Source organism: Myodes glareolus, chromosome 27 (genome assembly GCF_982192425.1).
Source record: "Myodes glareolus chromosome 27, mMyoGla1.1, whole genome shotgun sequence".
Lineage (NCBI taxonomy): Eukaryota > Metazoa > Chordata > Mammalia > Rodentia > Cricetidae > Myodes > Myodes glareolus.
The window spans coordinates 7,378,244-7,406,051 of record NC_142052.1 but is presented as its reverse complement, the minus strand read 5'-3'; the positions used below and the strand labels follow the sequence as shown (position 1 = coordinate 7,406,051).

General features: G+C 42.5%; 1 protein-coding gene across 4 annotated transcripts in view; it reads left to right on the top strand.

The window, feature by feature from the left end:
• Window positions 1-426: 426 nt before the first annotated feature.
• The window catches only part of Crot (carnitine O-octanoyltransferase), a 37,444-nt gene continuing 10,062 nt past the window's right edge, over window positions 427-27,808 (top strand). Inside the window, exons 1-14 of one of the 4 annotated variants that reach the window (XM_087902382.1) lie at window positions 427-553; window positions 1,064-1,149; window positions 1,338-1,502; window positions 3,275-3,410; window positions 13,024-13,148; window positions 14,292-14,473; window positions 14,708-14,832; window positions 18,920-19,028; window positions 21,777-21,870; window positions 22,574-22,699; window positions 24,050-24,151; window positions 26,453-26,536; window positions 26,938-27,045; window positions 27,246-27,376. In XM_087902382.1, coding sequence (XP_087758508.1) covers window positions 3,296-3,410; window positions 13,024-13,148; window positions 14,292-14,473; window positions 14,708-14,832; window positions 18,920-19,028; window positions 21,777-21,870; window positions 22,574-22,699; window positions 24,050-24,151; window positions 26,453-26,536; window positions 26,938-27,045; window positions 27,246-27,376 — 1,301 coding nt within the window. In that variant the 5' untranslated portion in view covers window positions 427-553; window positions 1,064-1,149; window positions 1,338-1,502; window positions 3,275-3,295. Of the gene's footprint in view, window positions 554-1,063; window positions 1,150-1,337; window positions 1,503-3,274; window positions 3,411-13,023; window positions 13,149-14,291; window positions 14,474-14,707; window positions 14,833-18,919; window positions 19,029-21,776; window positions 21,871-22,573; window positions 22,700-24,049; window positions 24,152-26,452; window positions 26,537-26,937; window positions 27,046-27,245; window positions 27,377-27,808 lie in introns of those variants that run through there. The other 3 variants (XM_087902381.1, XM_087902383.1, XM_087902384.1) reach the window with 3 other exon arrangements.

Here is a 27,808-nt window from a genome sequence, read left to right as displayed (position 1 = left end):
ACAGGGTAGACAATAAATGCCTTTGCAAAACTCGAGTGCAAATCCTCGCTTGGGTCCTGCAAAGGAGGCTCGCACTCGCTAGGGGGAGGGGCGACTGGGCGAGAGAAGAGGTCGGGTGAAAACCAGGCTGAGCCGTGGGCTTCCCTACCCATCCACGGGATTGTGCCCGTGCGTGGGCGGAGCCGCCGCCATCTCTCTGGACCGCGGCCAACGTGCCGCAGCATCCAGCAGGAAGCTGCTTTAGCAGGGACTGCAGAATGCTAATCGGATTTTCTGCTCGCGTTGCTGGGGCGGGTACCCGCGAGCGCAACCCGAGCCTGGAAAACCGCCGGGGGCGGGGCCGGGGGCGGGGCCGGGCTGGGGGCGGGACAGCGAGCCTCGGCAGCCCACGCCTTCCAGCACGGGGTGGGACCCTCGAGGCTTTCCGTCCAATCGCGTTCCCCGACGTGCGCAGGGCGGGACCCTCGCGGCTTTCCGTCCTAGTGGGGCTTCTGGGCTGAGCAGGGCTGGCAGGCAGACGTCTCGGAGGATCCGGCAAGGGGCGGAGGTGAAGGTGAGCGAGCAGAAGGTTCCCTCCGTTCCCTCCCACGGCGGCGAGCGGTCCAGGGGTAGTGGAGCAGCCCCGAGCCGAGCAGGGTGCAGTCGGGCAGCGCCTCAGAGGCTCCCGTCAGGCGCGGGTGTGGCGTCCGCAGGCGTCTCGCCCTTCAGGTCCCCCATTGCAACAACGCCCAGCTAGCGGGTCGGGGGTGCTTGATCTGTTGGTTGGTTTTGCTTGTTTCTTAATTTTCCCGGACTTGTCCTCATCCCCTGCGCGGAGTTGCCCTTGGATTGGTGGGAGGAGTTTCTAAACTTTCTCGCTGCTTTCTGCTTCTGTTTCAGCCTAAGTGCGGGCACCGGAAGGTGTTCTGTGCCCCTTGGATCCATCTAATTAGCTGCCTGGAACATAGCTAGCTCCACAGCGATTTAAACTAGCAGATGACCATTCTTCTGTTTCTCCAGCTTCTTTCACTTCCTTTCCCCCCACTTTCTGATCTTTACTTCAGCGCATTTTTCCCCCTTACAGTCTCCAGCCTTGTACAAGTCCCCGTGGTTTCAGATCAGAATTGTTCAAGCTTCTGGCAGTCCTGAACACTTCATATTGGTTTACTGGTATGTGACACTATTTGTTTGCTTTCTGGTTCTCGTTCCTACTTTGAGTTCACATTACCTTACTCTCAGGAAATTCACTCTAGTTAAACCCATAGTAATAGTGTTCATAATGTTATTGTAATCCTCTAACTTACTCTATGTGGTCGAAAACTTAGACAGTTCTTAACGAATGTTATTACCTGTTGCAGGGGTTAAGCACCACAGTGGTCCTCGGCTTTGTGGAGTCCATTAAGTGGCAGGGAAGCGTAAAGAGAGCGGCTTGCCATTCCATGTTAGTTTCCTGTTGCTGCCACGACAGATGAACTCAAGCTTAGCAGTTAAAAGAACAGACTTTGAGCTTCTGTGAAGTCTGAGTGAGTTTAGCTGTTTATCCTACACAGCATCCCAAAAGGAGAGATCAAGGTGCCTGAGTTATTTGCTGAGGTTTTAGGGGTCATTCGAGTTGGCAGAATTGAATTCCTGCTCACTTGCAGGCTGAGGATCCCATTCCTTTTAGCACTTTTTGGCCTCTGAGTTCCTTGAGGTCGTGGATGTAGACATAGAAGTGGCAGCATCTCCACCCCACGGACTCAGATGACTTGGTTAAGTCCTGACTATTAAGCTCTCTCTCTCTTTTTTTTTTTTTCCGTAACTGAAACCCAGTTGCAACCGTAGGAGTAATGATCTTCTATCGTAACGACAAGTTCTGGGAACTAAAAAGCGTAGGTAGGAGGTGAGGTCATCATAAACAATTCTGCATACTCTAGTCCATAATACAGTTGTTTCAGGATGAACTGTTTTTATGGCATGCTTTTTGGGGCATTAAAAAAATCTGATGACCGTATGACTATACATTCAAAGGTAAAGAGATTCTATTACTTACTCGCCTACAGTTTGGTGGGTACTGGTGGCACATACCTTTAATCTGAGCACCACGGAGTCAGAGGCAGGCAGATCCATGTCAATTCAGGCAAGCCTGGTCTACACTGCTAGTTTCAGGCCTGCCAGGGGTATATAGTGAGATTCTGTCTCAAAATAAGTACATAAATAAAAAGGGCAAATTTTGAGGTCCTTTGAGATGTATCGTTAGATAATGGCACCTGCAGCCAAGTCAGCTAATCTACGTGTGAGTCCAAAGGACCCACAAGGTAGAGGAGAAGAAACTCCTGCAAGTTTCCTTTAACATGTGTGCTACAACAGCCCACTACCACCAACAACAATGCTCCCAGTTTTTTCCAGTCACTTACCTAGCAGCAAATGGCTAAAAAGTAGCTGAGTCAGTATTTAGGACCAAGAACTACATTTCTGTTAAGTCCAAAGCAGTTTATCAATATTCAGATGGGATGGAAGTGAAACCATTAAAAAGGAAGAGGCTGAACTTTGAGGTCCTAAGGTATTAGCCAAAATAGCCGGCCATACCTTTGTTTCTGATACTGTTAACTTTTATAACACAAGTAGAATATATAGCTTTGCCATTTTAAAATATGACATGAAAGTACAGGAAGTTTTTATACAATATTAATTTCTTGTTTTCTTAGTTACTGTTTTATTATGGAATTTATAAATTATTCTTTCATAAATCTTATTATTTATTTAATACCAATATACCCTAATCTTAAATGGGATTAGTTTTTTTTTTTTTACAAGAATTACCACAAATGTCGAACATATTTAAGACTGGTCTGTGATACTCAAAGCCAGTCTGATTAGGTCCCATGCCATCTGCACAGTTTTAAGTTAGATCCGCTTGTCACATGAATTCTTACAGTCTGTAACATCTCCGACCCACTCTTCCACACCTCTGCATTGTTTTTCAGACCATAATCTTTTCCTACACATCCAATCCTACCCACCCAGTAAGGCTCTGCAGGTTCCCTAATGCCCTGTAATGTTGGCTTGTGGAAGGAGAGATTATAACCTAACAGATCTGCCTGGGTACCAAGGATGACCTCTCACAGTTTTCATATGTGAGCATGTTCTCTGTGGCACACTGCGCTATCTGTTGTTTGGTGAGGATGGCTACTGGTCCCGGTAATGATGCTTTGGTTCCCTAGTGTACTGAATCAAGTTAGTTTTCTTTGTCCAACAAGTTTACAAATACTTACGAAATTGAAGTTGTGGCTGATGCTGTTCTTCTTTTCTTCAGTTTTTCTGCGGTGATTATATCATGGAAAATCAGCTGGCAAAGTCAGTTGAAGAACGGACATTTCAGTACCAGGATTCTCTTCCATCATTGCCTGTTCCTTCACTTGAGGAATCATTGAAAAAATACCTTGAATCAGGTAGGCTTATAAACTTCGGTATAGATTAATAGCGTTAGTGACGTAGAAATGAGGTTGATGAGGGTCTGGCTGCAGATAAAATATGCAGAGCCTTTTAGAAGTTATCTTTCCACGGTGTGGAAAGTCTGATAGTATTAATAGGCCTGTGGTGTAATTGTCAATCCTTCGTCCCCATCTGTGTACACAGGTCCCACTTTGGGCAAAGATCTTGAAATCTTTCTGTTTCTTTTGCTGTCACCGTATTTGAACTAATCTTATGTTTCTTGAACCTTGCAATTCCTTAAAATGGTTGTGTGGTTTGCTGCTAATGCCTGTCCACGCATCTGTACAATCCATCATGCCCACATTTCCCCTCGGATTCTTGTCATCCGTATACAAAGTCACCATTCTAAGTCCCAGCACCTGGTTTTAGTAACTCTTTCTCTTAACTCCCCTGGCTTTTCAGGGTTGAGAGCAGTGGTCCTGAACTTTGTAACGCTGTGACCTTTATTACAGTCTCTCATGTGATGACCCCAACCATAAAATTATTTTCATTGCTACTATATAACTGTAATTTTTCTACTGTTGTGAATCCTGGTGCAAATATCTATGTTTTCCAGTGGTATTAGGTGACCCTCAAAGAGGTTGTAACCCACAGGTTGAGAACCTCTAGTTTAGTTATTCATAAACGAGCCAGTCATTTACTTTGGGTACTTATTTACTTTATTTCTACCTTCTTTTTCATTTCTCAATTTTTTCCTTTGTATTCATAATTTATTTCCAAACACTGGAATGAATGAACATTCTTGTATACAGTTAGACATAAATATTGAGTCAGTTTTATTTCCTTTTAAAAATGTGCATTGTGGAGCTCTCTTTCCCCCTCTTCTTCTCTCCTCCCCCCGTCTCTTTCCCCCTTCTTTCCCCCTTTCCTCCCCTCTCTCCTCCTTTTCCTTCCCCCTCTCCTCTCCCTCCCCCTTCTCCTCCCTCCCCCTTCTCCTCCCCCTTCTCCTTCCCTCCTCTCAATGAGGACAGACTGCCCTGAGCTTGCTCCACAGCTGTCACTCAGAACATTTCAGTTGCCAGCAGCCTGGCAGCTCTCTTCCCTTCTCTCCTGTGTTCTCTCTTTCTTGTCTGCTTTTGCATGTTGCTCACCCTTGTAACTGCTTGCAAAAGAGTTTGAGAGGGCAAAAAAAAAAAAAGAGCTAAATGTTTTTATTTGATTATTTAGCTCTGTGTAGAATTCTGAATTGGGTGTGCTTTAAGAATTCTGAAGGCCTTGTTTGTTCCATATGGGAAATATGATGTTATGATTTTAGGACTCCTTCTGCTAAAGATTATAGTACCTCCCATCCCATCATCTTCCCAAATTTATGTGTCTTTTAAAATTATTATTTTATTTAACTAATCCATTGATTGGGATTGGTGCTGCCTGTATGAGTAGTGTCAGTCATCCAGTGGGGGCACGGGAAGCCACCTAGATGTCAGTCATCCAGTGGGGGCACGGGAAGCCACCTAGATGTCAGTCATCCAGTGGGGGCACGGGAAGCCACCTAGATGTCAATCATTCAGTGGGGGCACGGGAAGCCACCTAGATGTCAGTCATCCAGTGGGGGCACGGGAAGCCACCTAGATGTCAGTCATCCAGTGGGGGCACGGGAAGCTAACTAGATGTCAATCATCCAGTGGGGGCATGGGAAGCCACCTAGATGTCAGTCATCCAGTGGGGGCACGGGAAGCTAACTAGATGTCAGTCATCCAGTGGGGGCACGGGAAGCCACCTAGATGTCAGTCATCCAGTGGGGGCACGGGAAGCCACCTAGATGTCAATCATCCAGTAGGGGCACGGGAAGCCACCTAGATGTCAGTCATCCAGTGGGGGCACGGGAAGCTAACTAGATGTCAGTCATCCAGTGGGGGCATGGGAAGCCACCTAGATGTCAGTCATCCAGTGGGGGCATGGGAAGCCACCTAGATGTCAGTCATCCAGTGGGGGCATGGGAAGCCACCTAGATGCCACACCCCAACAATAAAAATGTAACTTTCTATCCGCAACTGTCAGCTCCTCAGCTGGGGGAAAACCTTGGAAGTCCCTTCCCACTCCCAGCTAGGATGAGCTCTTTTGATCTTGTGGAGTCTTGTGCTGAGTCCAGAGAACAGCACCTCACAGACAGCACTCCTTCCCAGCCTTCTGCTCTCACATCCACTCCAACCCCTCTTGGGACTCCTTGGTGTCCCATCGACTGCCACACACTCGGTCACCTATTCTTGCCCTTTAACAGTCGTGAGTCTCTGCATTAACTATTACCCATTGCAATAAGAAGCTTCTCTGACCAAGGTTGGGAACAGCACAAATCTAGGAATATATATATATGTTTAGAGGACACTTTGACAACATGGTCATTTAGGAAAACATCAATAGGTTCTCTGCCAGGGCTTATGATTTCTCTGTTGATGGGTTTTAATTATATTTGCACGATGAGGCATGGATTTTCTCCTGAAGAAGAGGCCTCAGATCCAGAAAAGAGAGTGGTTGTTGCCCCCATAAGCAGTCTTGCCTCTGTTGCAGCAGTGGTTACAGTGTTGCCTTAAGGTTGGTAGTGTAGCATGCAGAGCCCAGCACTGGATACACTTTGATTTCGTTCATGCCCCATCAGACTCCATAGCACCTTCCAGCAGTTCTTCATGTTGTGCGACTCCCAACCATAAAATGATTTTCGTTGCTACTTCATAACTGTGATTTTGCTGTTGTTATAATGTAAATATCTCAAATGCAGAATATCTGATTTGTGATCCAATGAAAGGGTTGTTTGATCCTGAAGGGGTTGCAGCCCCTGGATTGAGAACGGCTGATCCAGTCACCGTGGGCAACAGACAACAACAGCAATAACCTGTAGTCTGTGTTGTTTTCGGTGCCTCTGAACAGTAACTCATAGGAAGAGAGCTCATTTTGGCTCAAGAGTTCAAGGTACCTGATGTTTTTGAAAACAAAGAAAGTGAAGAGAACAGCATTGTTTGCTGATATAGGGCACCTTTGTCCAACCTGCCCCCCCCCAATGTATTTTTGATTACACAAATTAGTGAGGTTTCATAAATCCTTAGTTTTGGCTAACATATCTCTCTACCCCACCTTTCTCCCACCCCATCCTCATCCCCACTTAAACCTTTAGCTTCTGGTACCCCTTCCTCATTCTTTGATCCCATGTGTACTCTGTCCCCTCATACTGTATTACATAGCATGCAAAAGCCCAGGCTCCTACATGAGCGGTCTTCATTTTGGTTGTACCTCCTAGAGCGGTCTTTATTTTGGTTGTACCTTCTCCTGGCCTTTTAGCCCTGTGCCCCTTACTTCATTTGAGTGACCCAGACAGGTCCCCTTTTTTCTTTCTTTTCTTTTTAAATTCCCTCTTTAGCACTTTATAACCCCAATTTACATTCCATTCTAATTCATCGGATCAATTAGATTCTTTCTTACCTTATAAAGATCATGATTCATTATTGGGCTCTGCAAAACAGTAAAACCCTGCAACAATCCCAACAATTCTTTCTTTTTATTACTTCAAAAAAATACTAATCCAAATTCCCACTCCCTCCCCTCCTCCCATCCCCTCCACACACCCTCTCACACCAACCCCCTCCAATCCTAAGGGAGGGTAAGGCACCCTGCCCTGTGGAAAGTCCAAGACCCTCCCCACTACATCTAGGCTGAGCAAGGTATACATCCAAAGATAATAGAATCCCAAATGCCAGTGCAAGCATTAGAGACAAATCCCAGTGCCACTGCGAGTGGCCCCTCAGTCTGTCCCAGCCGTACAACTGTCAGCTGCATTCAGAGGGACTAGTTTGGTCCTGTGCTTGTTCTTTCCCAGTCCAGCTGGAGTTGGTGAGCTCCACTAGCTCAGGCACACTGTCTCAGTGGGTGACCCCCTCATGGTCTTGACCTCTCTGCTCATATTCTCACTCCTTCCACTCTTCAGCTGGACATTGGGAGCTCAGTCCAGTGCTCCGATGTGGGTCTCTGTCTCTGTTTCCATCTGTTGTTGGATGAAGATTCTATGGTAATATTTAAGATAATCATCAGTCTGACTATAGCCTAAGGCCTGTTCAGAGACCCTCTCCTCTATTGCTTAGGGTCTTAGCTGGGGTCATCCTTGTGAACTCCTAGGCATTTTTCTAGAGCCAGGTTTCTTACTAATCCCATAATGGCTCCTTCAGTCAAGATATATCTTTCCTTGCTCTCATCTCTGTCCTTCCTCCATCACGACTATCTCATTCCAAGTTCTCCTCAACCCTCCCCTTCTCCCCTTCCTTCTACCTCTGCCCCCATGCGCCCAATTTTGTCAGGCAATCTTGTCTGTTTCCAATTTCTGTGTGTGTCTATATATGTTTTTCTTTGGGTTCACCGAATTACTTAGCTTCTCTAGGATCATGAACTATAGGCTCAATGTCCTTTGTTGATAGCTAGTTTCTACTTATGAGTGAGTACATACCATATTCATCTTTTTGGGTCTGGGTTACCTCACTCAGGATAGTGTTTTCTAATTCCTTCCGTTTGCATACAAAATTCAAAATGTCATTTTTTTTTTAACCGCTGAGTAATATTCTAAAGTGTAAATGTGCCACACTTTCTTTATCCATTCTTCAGTTGAGGGACATCTAGGTTGTTTCCAGGTTCTGGCTATTACAAATAATGCTGCTATGAACATAGTTGAACAAATGCTTTTGTAGTATGATTGAGCATCTTTTGGGTATATTCCCAAGAGTGGTATTGCTGGATCCTGAGGTAGGTTGGTTCCCAATTTTCTGAGAAACCACCATACTGATTTCCAAAGTGGTTGTACAAGTTTGCATTCCCACCAGCAATGGAGGAGTGTTCCCCTTACTCTACAACCTCTCCAGCATAAGCTATCATTAGATTTTTGATCTTAGCCATTCTGACAGGTGTAAGATGGTGTCTCAGAGTTGTTTTGATTTGCATTTCCCTGATAGCTAAGGAAGTTGAACATGTCCTTAAGTATCTTTTGGCCATTTGACCCCAAGAACTCTACCAGAGAACTCCTACAGCTGACAAATACTTTCAGTGATGTGGCGGAATACAAGAGCAACTCAAAAAAAAATCAGTAGTCCTCCTGTATACAAATGATAAAGAAGCTGAGAGGGAATTCAGAGAAACATCACCTTTCACAATAGCCACAAATAACATAAAATATCTTGGGGTAACACTAACCAAGGAAGTGAAAGACCTATTTGACAAGATCTTTAAGTCTCTGAAGAAAAGAAATTGAAGATACCAGAAAATGGAAAGATCTCCCATGCTCTTGGATAGAAAGGATCAACATAGTAAAAATGGTAATCCTACCAAAAGCATCTATAGATTAAATACAGTCCCCATCAAAATCCCAATACAATTCTTCACAGACCTTGAAAGAACAATAATCAACTTCATATGGGAAAACAAAAGGCCCAGGTTAGCCAAAACAATCCTATACAATAGAGGAACTTACAAAGGCATTGCCATCTATCCCAGCAATTCTTAACTGCCTTTTTAATATAGTCCTGTGTGTCTCTGAGAATGGGTATCACACATTGCCTCTCTCATGCTCGGTCCCTTTGTTAGCATTCCGACTCATTTTCTCCTTCAACCATTTTTCAGTTTGTCAGTGAGTTCCAAGATTTTGGATGTCAGGTGAGGATACTTAGAACAGCTAGATCTATGCCCCTCCTGCCATTAAAAATATAGTGAGCTGGTAGGTCTCAAACCTGGAACAAAAGGCTGAGGTTCCTATTTAACATATCAAAGTGGATGATGGTTGTCAGGGTCACCCTGCATCCCCCCTCTCTACCTGTTCCAGGGTCATCCTTGCTGGCATTAGCCCACCCCCTACCCTAAACTTCTCTAGCCCTTGGGCTGGGTGCCCTTCTCCCAGCTGCCCTTTGTAATCCAGCCATTTTGCTGTGCTGGTCATTTTTTGGCCCCTTTCTGCTACCCTGTACCTTCCTGGCCTCTTGGTTTGTCTCTCCCCTGTCCCCTCCTGCTCTCCTTACGTGGCCTAGCTCAGTCTGGTCATGTTTTGAGTCTCTGCCTCTGGCTACACTTTCCCTCATAACTGCAATAAACTTTCTTCCCCACCATACGTAGGAGAGTCATATCCTTGCCTGTTTAAATTTCTTCTGTCATTCATGAGCCAGTACCTTCATCTCATTCCCATGTTATCTGGTTTACTTGGCAAATCAGAGGCTACCATGGAGAATGTCATTCTTCCCTTCTGTGCAGTTATTTCCTGGAGACAGGTAGCCTCAGCTGTAGGTATTATCTATCGCTAGAGCAGGGGTAATCAGTCGTTCCCCCCGCAGGGAGACGCTGCCTGTCAGACCTGCTGTGTGGCTCCTTAGCCCACATTTCCTCGCCCATTACAGCCTTGAGCCTCCTTTATCTCTGTTGTGTCTGTCTGAGCATCAAATGTGTTAACTTTTCCAAGGAGACAAAAGCAATTGTTCATTAACCCTAGATAAGGCACCAACAACAGACCAAAAGAATAATTCCACTGGAGTCCAGTTTGACAAACCAAGGAGTTTATTAGGCCTGCTAACAAGATTATGGGTGACTTCAAAACAGTTGAGTCATTGAGAACCCCTACCTCCTCCTGCAAGCCGGAGAGCTGGGCTCGCTGCCTTCAGTAATCCCTCTACTGTCTAGATACTCCAGCGTTTCCTTCTGAGATCACATGGGAGCCCGGTGACCCTATGAAGGAAGGAGGGCCACAGACAAAATGCTGTGAAGGTTTCGTAAATGTAGACTCAGCGCTATGATTAAAATGGTATGGCCATGTTGATGTTATATCCCAGGGATGGGTCTCCACTACACCTGCCAGTCCTTGGGCATTCACATTTGTGATTGAGATTCTGAAAATCTCACTGGGAACGGTTGGACTTGGTGACTAGTGATCTTACTGTTGAGTGTAGGCAGAGACCTAGTAATCTCATTAGCACACCTCTGAGTTCCACCGCTCTTTTTCTGAACTGATAGTTTGGGATGGGGAGAAAGCTGAGCATGTAATTGAAGTTTTTAAAAATTTAAATTAAATTCAAGCTGTTACCTAGAAACAAAAATATGTACATATTAGCTGGGTACTATGTAATTTCAATATATATATATTATTTAATGTAGGTCAAACATCTGTCTCTTCAAATATTATGTTGAAAACATTGAAAATCTTGCTTCTGGAGATACTCAGTATGTAAATGCTGTCTGTAGCAGCGATCTAGAGCTTCTCTTTCTATCTCATTTAGTCCCCTGATCAACTTCACATCCTCCTCGCGCCTCCCTCCTGTTTAGATTCCCGCGTATCAGTGTTGCTACAGGTGTTGGCTTCTGTTGTAGGCTTTGTTCACGGAGTTTCCAGTTGTATCTGTGTTGTAATGTCGGTATTTCATTCTTTTTTTAAATGACGGAATGAATAGCTTTTCCATGTGTACATAGTATAATTTCTTTCTCTATTCATCAGTTGACAGATACTTAAGTATTTCCATTTCCTGAATTTTGTGAATAATACCTCAAAATAAGATCTATAATACCTTGTTTTTAGTATGGGCCAAAATCCAGTTTTTTTTTCTCTTATCTAATTCATGTTTCAACTTGGTTTTCTCTAGCACTGGGCAAATCTTGTGTGGGTGGACGGCTGTCTCTTGGCTTTGGTAGACATCGTGACAGTCTCATTTCACCCTTTTGTAACATGAGGGCCAGCTTGTTGGGGTATCTATCCCGCCTGGCACCCCAACAAGTCGGCAAACCCCAAAGAAAATCAATCATACAGAGATCTCTATAAGTTATAAAGCTGATTGGCCCATTAGGTCAGGCTTCTTGTTAACTCTTATAACATATATTACCCCATTATCCTTATCTATGTTAGCCACATGGGCTCAGTACCTTTTTCAGTGTGACAGCTTACATGTTGCCTCTTTAGTGGTCTGCACAGGAGCAGCGAGAGAGCTTCCTGTGTCCCAGAAAACTCCCAGTCTCTTTGCTCCACCCCTACTTCCTGTCTGGCTTTCCCGCCTATAATGCCTGCCTGGCCAATCAGTGTTTTATTAAAATATGATTAACAAAATACAGACAATTCTCCCACATCACCCTTTACTTTTATTTATTTATTTATTTATTTTTAGGGGACCTTGTGCCTTAAATCTTGAATCTTGGGTTCTGCCACAGAATTGACTTATTTATGAACTTACATTTACCCTTCCTTGTATTTTCTGTAACCTTTTATTCCTCAGACTTTAGATATTTTCTCTGTTTTACAAAGCCAGTCATAGTCTTTCCAGTTGATTTTTGTTTGGTTGGTTTGGTTTTTTGAACGGTGTCCCAGTATATTGCCCAGGCTGGCCTGAACTCCTCCGGCCTCGGCTCCCCAGTGGTTAGGACACTGCAGGTTTGCCGCCTTGTCCAGTTCACTGTGTTTTCTCGGTTTCTGAAATGTCTGCCCACCAACCCCTGGTCTGTAGATTTCATTCCCTTTATTATTACTTAGATTAGATTTTTAAGATGTATTTTATGTATCTGTCTGCACACCAGGAGAGGGCACAGATTCCATTAAATGGTGTGAGCTGCCATATGGGTGATAGAAATTCAACTCAGAACCCCTGGTTGAGCCAGTGAGCTCAACCTGACACTGAGCCTGTACTCCTCCTGAGATCGCTTTGCTGTCATTTTACTAGGTTTCTAGAGGGAGTGGAGATAAATCCAGTTCCACTGGATGAACTGGAAGCAGGTGTGTGTGTGTGTGTGTCTCTGTGTGTGTGTAAATGTATGCTGTCCTTTCTTCTTTTTTATTATTGGGTTTTTGGGGGTGGGGAATGGTGTGCACTTGCTTGCTTCTGCTTCATACTTTGTTTGTTTTTAACATGGGTTTTTGCTAAAAAGGTAAGTACTTTATCAGTTTAGACCTCACCTCAGCCCTATTTTGTTTTTCTTTTGAAATACTTTCTCCTCCTTTTCTAAGTCTACCTTCCTCTGGGAACACTAACTTCTTTGAAATTCACAGATTATTGCCTTCTAGAGTACTCACGTTTTCTCTCTGAGCACAACATTTTTAAATAGGTCTTTACATTGTGCTCGATCGACTTTTAGAGAAGCAAAAAACTTACTAGTTTCTAATATACTTTAATTTCTAAAACAATTGATTTTCTTGGAAATTTGAATTTTTTTTATTTCCCTTTTTCTTTTCTTCCTCCTTTTTTCCCCCTTAGTAGAAAACCATTTTTGGCTCTTAGGCACCCTAAATGTATTTTCCATCGCCTAGTGAAGAGTCATGGTTCTAATTTAAACAGCAATGCAAAAGGCTTTAATTTCTCTTACCTGTGGTTCAGTAGGACTTACCTTCAACTGCATAATAGCTTGGTGGCAGCTTGCCTGCTTAACTGTCATCAAGAGTACTTCCGTGATAATTCCAGACACTGTGACTACATTCTACAATATCTACTGTTTTATTTCTGGTTTTAAAAAATAGCATTCGCACTGCATTTTTCGTGCTGTAGACTAAAACCTTACAGTATGCTACTGAGTGATGTTTAGAGTTGTATAAAAATGAGTGAGGTGATATGGGAACACTTATTATAATTGATCACTTTTTTATAGTAAAGCCGTTTGCGAATGAAGACGAATATAAGAAAACTGAAGAAATAGTTCGAAAGTTTCAAAATGGAGTTGGTGAGAAATTGCATCAGAAATTACTTGAAAGGGCTAAAGGAAAAAGAAACTGGGTATTTATTTTATATACACTTATAATTGGAAATATGATACTTAAAAATTTAAAATGTATATAACTTTCCTGTTTAAATTATTGCATAAAATGCTTGGAGTCATTGTCATTATGGTCACAAAAGAATAATTCATATCATTGGAGAGCATTTATTTCATAAGTGAACTCTTGTCTTACCTGAGAATGTATTAAAATGCAGGTTTTCTGGAATCAGTAATTTTTGACTCAGTCGGTCCAGATGAGACCCAGAAGCCCTTATTTTAGTTCCTCTGTGTGGTGTGTGTTTTGGCCAATGTTGGTCATAGAGTCTAGAGGTATGCATGCTGGGAAAGCTCTTTCCCACCGAGCCGCACCCTCGCCCATCCCTGTGGTTCTGTGCTCACCAGGCTCCTCAGCCGGCAGCTTCCGTCTCTGACTCAGGATGTGGGCTAGAGGGTGACTTTCCTAATTAAAAAGCCTTGCCTTAGCTGGAAACTAACGATGGTAACTTACAATATTAAAAGTGTCTGATATTTTTTATAAGGCATTTATCCTTATTATTGATGAAAAATAATTCCTACTTACAGATTCCTTTGTTCTCAATGTTGAGTCTGGGAGCAATTTTAACTAAAATCGGGGGGTAAAGGAAAAGAAGATGTTGCTCTGCTCATATTTATTTTACTCGGGTCTTTTTCTGGGTTAGTAGCTACGGTTTGTACCATTATTTTAAAAAAGCAAAAACCTCCAGGTAAACTGGTAAGGTCTGGTATCTGTTTACTGGGGTAAGAAATTCGGTTGTGCTGTGAAGGGGACACAGGAAAAGAACTGTCAGAGAAAGTGCAGGTTTGTTGGAAGCGCACCGAAGGGCCTTGCACTTGTAACTGGCATCTCAGTTTCTCCTTGGCAGAGCATTATAAATGGCTGCTCCCGTTAAGCGAGGTTCCAGGGACTGACTCTTATACTCCAGGAGTCGCCTGAGGACCTAGTTGATGGTGTAGTTAAACCAGCTCATGTTTAGTGTACAGCTCCAAAAGTGAGGGGGTAGAAAGGAAGGGAGGGCAGCACAGTGGGATTTCATTATCTCTAGTGACTTAAAGTAAAAGGAACAAATACCGCGTGCTCTCGTTGCTGGCTCGCACTGACACACCCGACTGCTCTTGTTTAGCTGGAAGAGTGGTGGCTCAATGTCGCCTACCTGGATGTGCGCATGCCGTCCCAGCTGAACGTGAACTTTGTGGGTCCTTCTCCTCATTTTGAACACTACTGGCCTGCAAAGGAAGGCACACAGTTAGAAAGAGGAAGTATAATTCTTTGGCATAACTTGAACTACTGGCAGCTGCTAAGAAGGTAAGAGATCATGGGCTGAGCCATGAACATAAGGGCTCTGGACATGGGCTGAGCCGTGAAGGTGAGGGCACTAAGGACCCTGGCACGGGCTGAGCTTAGGTTTGCCCATTGTGGAAAATAGGCACATGCTATCTACGCAGCCCAGTTATTCAGTGGAAGAATGATACAGTTGTGATGCCCTGATAGTGAGTTTTAACAATGACTTTTTTTTTTATCAAAATACTTTTTTAATAGAGAAAAATTGCCTGTACATAAATCTGGAAATGCTCCTCTAGACATGAACCAGTTCCGGATGTTGTTTTCTACCTGCAAGGTTCCGGGAATTGCTAGAGATTCGATTATGAATTATTTTAGGACTGGTAAGTAAACGCAGAGAACATAGGTAATTTTTTTTTAAAAGTCTTGAGATTTGGGGAGTTTTGCTATGATTCCTAACATATTATTTGAAATAATTGGGTTTTCATAAATTTATCAGAAACTTTCTGTGAAACTATCTTCCATTGTTAGCTCAGTAATATTCTTGACGACTTTAGCTTCTAGTTGTATGTTATCCCTCATTTCTTAAACTAGAACCTTAATTTCTATTCCTTAGTAAAACTTTTCTCCTGCAGACATGGCCCAATTCCTGTCAACTCTTAACCTAACCCTAACCCTACCCCACATGATGCAGTTTCCGCTGTCCGTTGGATCACCGTGAGCACCACATGTGTTGGTGCTCCACCTTGGGTGTTTCTGCGTGCACAGTCTGACGTACAGCCCCGTGGCTCTACTGTTCTGCACACTGTGCTCTTCCCTCCCTGTCTTGTGGGCCGTAACATAATGGCCAGTTTATTCTTTCACCTAAAGACAGCACTGTTTCTTACTTTTCTGCCTCATTCTCAACTAGTGAACTGTTTTCTTATTTATAAAAATTACAGAAAATTGCTCTTTAACCTGAGGCTGACCAGCAGCTATGAGAAGAATAATCCTCTAGAGACGCCACATCCCGGTCCTCTGCAAGGAGGTTAGGGTTGTCAGTCAGTTGCCCTGGAGATGAGGTTATGCCGAACTAATCACAAGTCTGAGAATCCTATGGGTTCTTAGAGGAAAAGAGAGATGGCAGCACAGACAGGTTGTGATCTCCCCTTGATGGCTTTGAAGTTGGAGAAGGGGCTCCTGAGCTGAGGAAGGAATAGCATCCGTAGAGCCTTGGGAAGGAGCACAGCGGCACCGCATTATCATAGAGAAGCATGCTTCCGATCCGTCCTGCAAACCCCTAAATCACAAAGGTGTGTTGTGTCACTTGGTAATTGTATATTATAGTGCATTTGTGTACTTCGCGTTCCTTTTTGGAAAGTAGATGAAGAAGAAGCTGTGGTGCAGCCTCGTCAGCAGCACCTGTGAGGCCCTGAGCACAGCCAGAACCCCTGACAAAACCAACTTCTGATCCTCAGGACGCTACTAATTGTGTGAGATCCCCTTCCTCTTGCTTGTTTGTCCATTGTCCTCTCTTTCCCCTCTGCATTTCCAGTTTTCTTGCTTTGGTAGGTTGGTCCAATCTGTGTTATCTCTCATACAAAAAGGAAATTTTTTTTTCCTGCAAGTGCCACATCATATTTAAACCACCATGCCTGCAAAGCAGACTTGTCTAGTACTCTGGAGGCTGAGGCGGGATTAGGAGTTCAAGGCAAGCCTGGGTTGCCAAATGGAATCCTGTCTCAAAAAGAAGAAACCAATGAACCTGAGGCCTCCATTAGGTTGTTCTTTCCTGAACCACTTTCATTACCTAATAACTGATCTGGTTATGTTATCTTTTTATCCACTGATTCGTTCATACAGCCCCTGGGGGACCTGCTTAAAGTGCTGCTCAGATCATAATACTTTTGTACCATGAGCTCTAATAGGTCTTAATAGTAAAAGCCTGGACTCAGATATAGGGGACAATGTTGAGAGACCAGAAACACCTTACCTAATCAACTTCCCAGGGAAAAGAGATCGAGCTCCTGTCTCCTCCCACCTTATCACTTCCTCTGTCTGCCCAGCCATATCACTTCCTATCTGTCTGTACAGTCCTCCAGACCTCTATGGTTAGCTAGTGCCTAGCTCTGCCCTCTGATCTTCAGGCAAGCTTTGCTGGAGCACAAACGTGACATTACTGCCTCCCTGTTTACTATGTAAACCATCTGCTGGCTTCCTTTCCACCATGCTTAACACTGGAAGCCCTGAGAGTCCCAGCTGGTCTCTCTGAAGGTTCCCTGGGCTTTTTGTATTAAACAAACCAGTTCAGTTTTGTCTTAATATCTTTATACTTCCTGATCCTTCTGTATGTACTATGCACAACTTCCATGGTTCATTTTCCCATATCATTCAAATCTCTTTTCACATATCCTTAGAAGTTGTTTTTGAGGGACCACACTCCTGGCACACATTCTTCCAACTATTTATTTATTAAATGGGTGTTTTGAATACGGTGCAAGTTGGGACCTTGGCAGTTGAGGGCTGTGGGCAGAAGACAGATACACCACGAAGGCAGGACTTGAAGGCAGAGTTTATTGAGAGAAGGGTAAAGGGGAGGGGGAGAGAAAGGGAGAAAGAGAGAGGCAAAGACCTGCTTGCCTCTTCAGAGAGCGAGAGTAGGCGGGGCTTGTCTCTTAAAGGGACCTTTGCACCTGCGGACAGTCAGGGTACTGCTTGCCATGTGCAGAGGCAGAGGGATGACCTACTGTGCCAAGTGTGCCTGAATGCTAACAGTCGATATCAGAAACGGATATCCGGTTTATTTTCTTTTTCTTGTCAAGCTATGAATTTTGGCAAGGATTTCAGTAGATGCTGGAAATAAAGGGTATCTGTGGTAACCGTAAAAGGATTGGGCGATGTCTGAAGGGGTCAGAGAAGAAATGACTTGGAAATAACCCTAGGAGCAAAAATATTTATTTCTTTGATACAGAGGAAGTCGGGTATAAGAGGAAGTAAAAGGGTTACCAAAAGATGGTCTCTCCTTATAGTGGATAAATACACATCAAGAAATCATGTAAAAGCAGTGAATCCTGAATCCCAAGCAGTTAACTTTGTTCCAGTGGTACTGTGTGTCTTTACTCCCTTTCACTTTCCTGCCTTAGAGACCAGGACAGACGTAGACGAGGACATACGTCATCTTCCCCTGAAAACGTTTCAGGGGTCCTGCCTGACTAATTCGTCTATACTGGGGAGAGGGTTGAGGATTAAGAAAGAAATAGACAAGAGAGGAGAGTTGGGAGGGCATCCAGTGAATCCGCCCAGATTTATTTCTCATAGCCCGTATACACCCTAATCCAAAAGGAGATACAAAGAACAAATAAGTATAATTACCTCCTTACAACTCAAAACATCAAGTAACCACACCTTAGAGCAAAATACCCTTTTCTAGGCAAAACATCCTGTAGTCACATTGTAGGTCAAAATATCCTGTCATGGAACCTTGAAGGAGCAAGGATAGGTCTGAACTCTCTGACCTTTAGTCAAGGTAGAATGGGTTCACTCCTGTGGGCTCACTGAGAAATCCTTGCTAGATAGTGCTACAGTTAAACTGTCCCCCATTCAAGTGCTGAACACCCCCGGCCCAGGGTTCCACCCTCCTTCACTTTGCAGTTGGGGGAGAGATTTACATGGTTCAGAATGGAATAGCTGTAGTCAGCAATTAAATCATTCTGATGAGAATTAACATTAGAATAATCTCAATGAGAAACTTTTTCTCAGGTGTCCAGGATTCCTCGGGTCCCCCTTCCCCTTCCCATTCCTATCTCTTAAGGAAAACTTAAAAGTTCTTACAGCACAGTGGTGCTTCTCACAGTACAGAACTCAAGAGCTCAGAGCTCAAGGATTTCAAGATTCATGTGGATAAATGTATGTATGTATGTATGTATGTATTTATGTCATAGAATTTGGAGTTCTGTTAACTGGTGATTTCTTCCTTGTGGTTATAGGAAGCATACCTGGTCTCGGGCACAGTAGGCTTTAAGTATAGCCTTGAAGCTTTTCTTAAATTGTGTTTTCTAACAAATAACTATAAACCTAAAAGTTGTATATTGAACATTTTAGTGAACTATCATATAATGTTAACGAGTGTCTACATTGTAAAGTCATTTAAACATGCCTGTCTCCTAAAACATCTCATTTCCTTATGGCAAATCAAAGTCTTTTCTCCTAGCGTTTTGAAATATACTGTTCATGGTTGTGGTCTGCTTACCTTGCTGAGAAGTTGTAGACCAGAATTTACTCTTGTCTGAGCATAGCTTCATGTTCATTAAAGATTCTCCTCATCTTCCCCCCTCCGTGAGGGCTTCATCCAGGTGATATATTTTATATCACACACATGCTTGCGTGTGCGTGGGCGCGCACACACACACACACACACACAAATATTAAAGGAATTATATTCTGTTGGCTGAATGCAGCTTTATTGAGTCTTATGTTTTCTGTGTCTTCCAGAGAGTGAAGGGCATTGTCCATCCCACATTGCTGTGCTGTGTCGCGGCCGAGCTTTTGTCTTTGATGTGATGCACGAAGGGACTTTGATCACCCCACCAGAGCTTCTCAGGTTTTTAAACTACATTTTAAATGAATTCATTTTAAATGAATTTTGCATTTTCTATTTTAATTACTTAATTTTGTTCCTTGATAATTTTATGCACACATAGAATGTATTCTTATTATTTCCCCCTTCCTCTTACTTCTCTCCTTGCCTCCCCGTCAGCTCTCCTTTTCCGTACAGCACTCTTCCGTATCTATGACTTTCTTGTTTTGTTGACGCAGTGAGGTTGACCAGGGCTGTCACAAGTGAAGGCCACATTTCCCTCCTCTGAGACTCTGCAGAAGTCAACTGTCTCTATCTGTTCTGCTGCTGTGAAGAGACACCATGTTTTTAGCAGTAGGATCTTATTTGGTTCTGGTTGGTAGCTGTCTTGGTTAGGGTTTCTATGCTATAATAAAACAACACAAACAAAAGCAATTTTGGGGAAAGGGGTTTATTTCAGCTGGTGTGTCCTGATCATAGCCCTTTATGACGGGTACTCAAGTTCCTGGGGGCAGGAACTGGTGCAGAGGCCATGGAGGAGCCCTGCTTACTGACTGGCTTGCTCTGTATGGCTTCCTCAGCCTGTTCTTACAGGACCCAGGACCACCGACTAGGGAGCGGCGCCCTTACGGTGAGGAAGCACCCACACCTCTCACTGGGACTTTCAGTCAGTGACTTGTTGCTTCTAAAGCCTGCATTGTGTAGTCTGCGGGATGTGTTCCTTCAAGTTCATTTTTATGTTTTTGATTTGGTTATAAGATAGTAGGGTTGTATGGCTTTTTCATACTTGCTTTTAAAAATAGCTTTATTTTTTAAAATTAAGATACAAGTATGTCATTTTCCCTTTTCTCTCTCCACCCCTTCCAATCCCATGTGGACATACTTCTGCTTTGCTCTTTTTCAATTCATGACCTCTGTTTCTTAAATTGTTCACACACACACACACACACACACACACACACACACACACACACACACATTTGTTTTAGTTAGCCAGGCATCTTGCGTCCCCTACCCATCCTATTTAAACCTTTGTGCCTTGTTTTCCTCCTGTCTACATTCAAAAACTGTAGTGCTGGCACAGGCCTGTCATTCCAGAAAGATCAGGGAGTAAGGTGTTGAAGATCATGCTGGCCTTAGCCAGCTCCTGACCCACTGGGAGTATCTGAGGAGACTGTCGCAGACGCTTTATTGGATATCCTTAACCAAAGAGCTCCTGCTCGAGTGTCCAGAATTGCCTTTTTCTAATGACATAAGCTATAAAGGAAGGGTTTCATACCTGCTGCTGTACTGGGAAATCCCTTAGCCGAGACTTGGCAGTCTGGGTTATAACCAGGAGCATTTGGCAAGTCCTGGGGCAGGTTGCACTCAGCTTCAGTAGATGAGGATGGGTGGCCGGCACAGTTCTAATAAGCACCCTAACTGGTAGATGGATGTTGTAGTTCTCTACACAGGAGCTCTTGATTGGATGCATGTGTTCTACACAGATGAGGCTGATTTGGTCTTCTGCTCTATTGAACAATTTTTTGATTGTCCTTAATTTGAATGCAATCAGCTTATTAAATTTTGTCACATGAGCTCTATTTTTGCAGTTTTAATTTTTTTCTCTAAAGTGAGCAGAAAGAGGCAAGACAGGTGCTTTATGAAGAAATCCTCATGCCCTCATAGAATGTCTTTAGTTTCAAGATAAAGCTGAAAGCCAGCGGGTGGTGGTGCAAGTAGGCAGAGGCAGGTGGATCTTTCGTGTTTGAGGGCAGCCTGGTCTACAGAGCGAGCCAGGGCAACACACTGAATCCATGTCTTGAGAAACAAAAAAAAACAAACAAAAAAGAGAGAGAGAGAAAAAGAAGAAAAGAAAGAAAAGAAAGAGAAATTTTTGTTGCAAGGAAAGTATTTCTTTACCAGTGTCGCAAATACAAATAAACAGAAGAAACTGGTCCCACCAAATAAAGGATGCCACGGTGGAGCTTACTGACCATTTACTAAGCTACAATTTTCTTTTGAGTCATCCCTGGATATTCTTAAGTTTAGCTTCGTTGCATAAGCTGTGAGGAAGAGGGTGAAAACTAAAACTGTACAATTTTGGCTAGTGAAGATTTCTTTACGTACAAACCCCACTATTCACCTGCTGTGTGTTTAAAGATGGATGAAACACTTGGTCTTCATCCAGTGGAGGCTTAGACAACGTGAGAGTCTTTTCTTTCCATTTTATTTCTCTCTGAGATGTAGTGCTGCTGTATTGCCCAGGCTAGCTGTGTTGTCCTGCCTTCTGAAGTGCTTGAATTACAGGCCATAGATAACTATAATTATCAGCATTAATACAATGATACTTGCGAAAGCATTTAAAACTGATTACATGGTGCTTCTGTTTCTGAGTAAAACACAAATAATAATTGAATACACAGTAAGGTATCTACTTTTATGTGTGTGTACACAAGATCTATTTTTAATCAGAGATACATAATAACTATAAGATTAGCTACCAAAATACTTTTTTAAGTTTTCCTATAGAGAAGGTATTTATTTATCTGATAAATGAATTACCTAGAAATGCACGTTTCAAAGTTTAAATGATATCATCTAAGCTTATTTTTAAATATAAGTTATTCTCCAATATACTTTTTGTGAAAGTAAACTATATAATCACTTTTTAAACACACACACACACACACACACATACACACACACACACACAGTGTGTAACGACTTCTGTAATTCCTCTGTGTCCTGTCCATGCTCTTTCTGAGATGCCCTTTTTAAATCCTCCCTAAGACAACTGACGTATATCCACAAGAGATGCTGTAGTGAACCTGCTGGGCCCAGCGTCGCAGCACTGACTAGTGAGGAGCGAACTCGGTGGGCAAAGGTAATACTTTATATTATTCTTCTTTCCGTGTGCTAATTTATTTTTTGTTTTTATTCGTTGAGAATTTTAAATAGTGTATTTTTATCAGGCAGCTGCTCTCAGGTCCTCCTCCCCTTTCTGCCCACCAAACTTCACGTTTTCTCTCTCAAAAACAAGAAAAAGCCACTAATAAGTTGGAGTCAGATTTGTGCTTACTAGCTACTTCTAAGCATGAGGCCTGCCTGGAGCGTGGCTGCTTTATTCCAGAGAAGGGACCTGACTTTCTGTCTCCCAGCCCCTGTCATTTGTGAGCAGTGGGCCTTCGTGCCCACTCCGTCACCATGCTGGGCCTGTGTCTGTGAGCCTGGGCAGGTCATGTGACTGCTGTCCTCCTCTCCATGAGGTCCTGTGTGCATCTGCCTTGCTGTGTCTGGAAAATGCTGCTTCCTTCAAACTGTCCTCCACCGCTAGCTCTTTGGGTCCTCCCACCACCACCCCCTTCTGCATAAATCCCTGAGCCTTGAAGAGTGTGACAGCCACATCCCACTGAGGGCGGAGTGCTCCAAAGTCTCTCACCCTCTAAACACTCTGCAGCTGGGAGTCTCTGGGTTAACTACAATCTCGTGCTGTTCTTAATAGACTTTCTCTACTCTAGACAAACTCTTGATATTTTCTAGATGTGTTGTATTTAAATTGAATATCCATTCATCTCCCTGCCCTTTAGGCTAGAGAATATCTGATTGGTCTTGACTCAGAAAACTTGACTTTATTAGAAAAAATTCAAGCCAGTTTACTTGTGTATTCCATGGAGGACACTAGCCCACATGTGACCCCAGAAGATTTTTCTCAGGTAACTTTCTTGTTCTGTTACCTTTCTACACAATTTTCTGGAGGATTCTTATTATCTGTTGAACATGAGATTTTTTTTAAAAAAAAATTGGGATCTTAGAATTTTTCTCAGGTATGAACTACATTGTGTACTAAATCAAATCTCATGCATAGTGAATAGAGCACTGTAAATACTTGATGTTTAAGTCTGTTTAGATGTATTTTGAACCTTGTTTAAAGAAGTGTGGCTATTTGCATGCTTGTCAGTGTTTTCTGCTCTTTTCATCAATCGCATACATAGAACATTGGCATGGAACACTGAGGCCAATTAACGTCTCTTTCCAAAGGTGATGTAACCCACACCAGTGAACATGCACCAATTAGGGTGGGGTCTACATCTGGAGTTATATCACCCTTGCAAGCAATTGATTATATCATTCAGTTTTATTGAACATACTGTTTAAGTGAGTTTATGGATAAATGTGGCTTGTTTATATTTTTTATTTCCCAACCCTGGATAATGCCTTTATCTTCTAGGAAGCATAGTCAACCACACTAGTAAAGCCTTTTGAAAGAATTTGTTATTTCATAATATATTCATCTGTATTAAATTATAGGGGAACTAATCCAGGATTTAAAATCTTGTAGTAAGAAACCAATTTTTATTTCAGACAAGAAGAAATTGCTGAAGTACCATTTAAGGAATAAGTCAGTGTTGTTCAAACCATAGTCTGTACTTGGAAACAGAGATTGTAGCCCACTATAATTAAATACGCATACACACACAGACACACATACACACAAACACAGACACACACCCCTCTGCACACACACATGTAATTGAAGTTTCAAAAAACAATGAGTACTTTTACTACCTGTCATATACTCTATTTCTATTCTGTTTTATTGTTTGTGAGGAATATTATTTACGCTGCTGTAACTGTTTTATGACTTATTAGTGCACCAGAGTCTACAGCTTGAGAAGAAATGGTCTTAGTGCCGTGTGAACTGCTCAGACGTGTTACTCTGCACTTATTAGGCTTCCTGTACCACCTAAGTTTCGAAACACATTTGCTTTCAAGTATATGGATGTTCTGGGAACATTAATGAATATTTGTTTTAGCATTCTATTTTCTGGATAGATTTTCATAACTTGAGGTTTAAAAAGTAGCCAGAGTCAGACCCAGAATTATTATCTGTATCTGTTGAATCTTTTGCTTTGTTTTGAGACAAGGTTTCTTTGAATCTTAACAAAACTGCCATTTTATTAAATTCATTTGACTTAAAAATAAAAAGTGAAATATGTAATCTTAAGTCTACTTGCAAACTTATGCAAAACACTTTTAATTAGAAAAAATAAAATGTGTTTTAGGTCTTGGAAATGCTTCTTGCTGGAGACCCAGGAGTACGCTGGGGTGACAAGTCCTATAATTTGGTTTCCTTCGCTAATGGAGTGTTTGGCTGTTGTTGCGATGTGAGTATACTGTTTTAGGGCGCTGGAACCTTTCTTAAGTTAACTACTAATACTTGTATACAGTTGTTTCTAGGGTGCTGGACCCTTCTTAAGTTACCTTCGAATACTTCTATCATACTTCTTTTAGTTTTACATCATTGTAGTAAAAGGTTTAGGTCTGACTAGTCAGTGAAAGAAGAGGATAGGTCAAATTCTTCCTTCTGCTATAGGCTAACTGTTTGGAGCATGCAAAAAGGATTTTGAATGTAATTTTTTTTTTACAGTGTAATATCTTAAAGCCTGCTGTTGTCAGATAGCTCTCCCCAGGGAAGAACACAGCAGCTGATTGTGCAGTACCAAGTGGTCATCCCTGAAAACATACAAGTACATTCCACAGGCTGAGCAGGTTAGATTTAGAAATATATATATATACACACACATACACACACATACATATACACACCTGTGGACGTATGCACATAACAGCCATCATGAGAAAAGAGACTGTGAATTTCAGAGATAGCTTGAGGGGTCTGTGGAGGGGTTGGAAGGGGGAAATGCTGGGATAGTATAATCTCAAAAGGAAAAGAAGAAGTATTTTCAGAAAACAGTGAAAAATTTGAAAATCTATTTTCTTGCTAAAATTCACACCCTAAGTTAAAAGATACCGTTTGATATTGCATAGATGTTCTATGTTTAAGGAAAAGACTACATGACTGTTTCCCTAAATGGTAGGTTCTTCGGGATACAGTAGAATGTCTAGAATGGCTACCATTTTACCACTCTTAAAAACAAACAAACAAAAACCTTGTAACATGAAGGGGCCTGCTTGTTGGGGGTTTTTCTGTCCCACCTAGCCCCCCAGCTATTTAGTCCCAGAGAAAAATCATACTGAAATCTCTGTAAGTTATAATGCTGATTGGCCCGTTAGGTCAGGCTTCTTACTGGCTAACTCTCACATCTTGATTAACCCATTTTTCTGATTTATTTTAGCCATGTGGCTCAGTATCTTTTTCAGTGGGGCAGCTCACATCCTGCTGCTTCAGTGGTCTGGGCAGGAGAATTCTGGGGAGGAGGTAAAAACGCTGATTGACAGAATACAGACAATTCTCCTGCACCAAAACCCTGCTTCCCTTGTTTTTTCTTTTTCTTTTCCAATGAATGGACTTGGCCAGCTCTGTCTTCCATTCGAGAAATCTGTAAACCAAGGAAACGAAACTAAACAGAGACCCCAAGCAAGCCTCAGGCCTGCAGTGGGCTTTGTTCTGGGGCGTGGAGGTTGAACAGAGGGGTTGTGTGCATGTTAAGCAACGATCTACACTGAGCTACAGTCCTGATCTTGTCAGTGGTTTTATTGATCTTTCACTCAGTTTTATTTGATGAAATATAATCTGGAATTAGTTTAAAAGATGTTGGTATAGTTATATTCTTAAGTGTGAATAATGCAGACGTAGTGTCCAGATATTTCCGTTATAAAGATATTTCCTCAGTTTTGCGGTTGGAGCTGATTTCCGACTGCCCAGTGTGATCATTGTAGTTACAGCGTTAGGGTCACCACAACTCTCTTAGCTGTTTGACTCCTGTGGAAATAGCCAAGTTGTTTCCATGGCTCCAGAAAAGGTCCCGGAATAGTTCTCATTGGTTATTATTGGCTTATGTGGAACACACATCCTTTCGTTACCCTGGCCCCGGCCACTGTCTAGCTTTGGAACCTCATGGGTAGATTCAGTCTCCTTACATTTAACACAGAGGGATATGGTGGTTGCCTAAAAAATAGTTAAGTAGCAGTTATTCCTGAAGTAGGTGGATTGTTGATAAATAGTTTATAAGAGTAAAGCAGCCCATCTCCCCCCATTGCTGAACATCGCAGCACCTAGGCTTCCTCGTAGATCCTACACAGCAGCACTGCTCTCCGCTGCTTACGTAGCTAATAGAGATATCCATGCTCTCCTCAGCTGCCCTAGTCTGGGTCCTCACTCAAATACTGCACTGTGTTTACAATTTCAGAATGTTTTCACGTGCACAGGGTGCGCCTGCTGGACTCCCGGTAACTCTCTGGATTGTGTTTACCGTTAAAACACCAACGTTCACAAAACGCCCAAAGCTTACTATGTGCTTTCAGTTTTGAACCCTTATTTGGTTTTTTCCTTGTCTTGAAAAATAAACAGTTCTTATTGTGTAGGAAAGAATTGTATTATTTCATCATTAGGAAGTCAGGTACTGGAAGTTGGGCGGATCTTATGCATTAAACGTGAAGTAAAAAATACTAACTCAGATTTTAATTGAACACAAACTACTCAAAATCTTGTGTTTTCACTTTAGCATGCTCCCTTTGATGCAATGGTTATGGTGAATATTGCCCATTATGTTGATGAGAGGATCTTGGAGAATGAAGGAAGATGGAAGGTATGTCAGAGCAAGTCCACCTTGCTTTTCTGTTCCTGGCTGCCCAGACCCATATAATCATACAGAAACTATATTAATTGCAACACTGTTTGGCCAATGACTCTAGCATATTCCTAGCTAGCTCTTATGTTATAAATTAACCCACTTTATTATTAATCTGCTTATCAGCATGAGGCTGTGGCCTATGGGTAAGGATCCAGCATCTGTCTCCTTCAGCACTACAGTCTCATTGACCCTGCCTACTCTCTGTATCTCTGTTTAGGTTTTTTGCCTGGTTTTATTCTTCCCTGCTAGAGGCCAAAGCAGCTTTTTATTAACCAGTGGTAATACAATATATTTATAGCCTAGAAATCCCACATCACTCATGTTTTCAAAGATATATGTAACCCCTCTATTTTCAGGGATCAGAAAAAGTCCGGGATATAGCACTTCCAGAGGAGCTGGTTTTCACTGTGGATGAGAGAATACTAAATGACATCTACCAAGCCAAAGCCCAGCACCTCAAAGCGGTAGGTTTTAGTTTTTCTTTTAGATTAGTGATGTTTTCTCTGTTAGCTGCCATATATGAAAATGCGGCTATTAGCCAAGCATGACTTCATAAAACATTTTGAAATTATAACCTTAATACCTTTAATTCTTTATGTCTGGTGATTAATGATTGAACTCTCCCGCCCGGAGATTTCTCACTGCTCCTGTTTCCCTTTGCCAGGCGTCTGATCTGCAGGTCACAGGATACACTTTCACATCTTTTGGCAAAAAGCTCACCAAGAAGGAGGCGCTGCACCCTGACACCTTCATTCAGCTTGCGCTTCAGCTCGCCTATTACAGGCTCTATGGACGGTAAACCTTCTGCTCTCTGTTTTCCTAACTCCACAGGGGATTTTCTCACCTTTTCTTTCTGTGGGATCCCATCAGTTTATTAGCATCTAGCCTGTGACAACTGTGGAGGTTTTCTATTCTTTGTCCCCAGTGTTTGGTACTTTGGAAGGATCCAGTCTCAGGAAGGCTTTACCATGTGAAATTGTGTGCACACTAACGGCTTGCAAACATTAGCTCCATTCTGTAGAGTGTCATTTTCTGTCTTCACAGTAGCCTTTGACCTCCACAGTTACATTTTGATGAGAACCAATATATTTTCTTTTTCTTTTGTCGCTTTTCAATGAAATCAAATCTAAAGCAGTCAAGACTTTCCCATTTCCTCCTACGGTTTCATAACTGCTAGTTCTTACTGTAGGTCTGTGGCCCGTTTACGATCATTTTATCTATCATGCA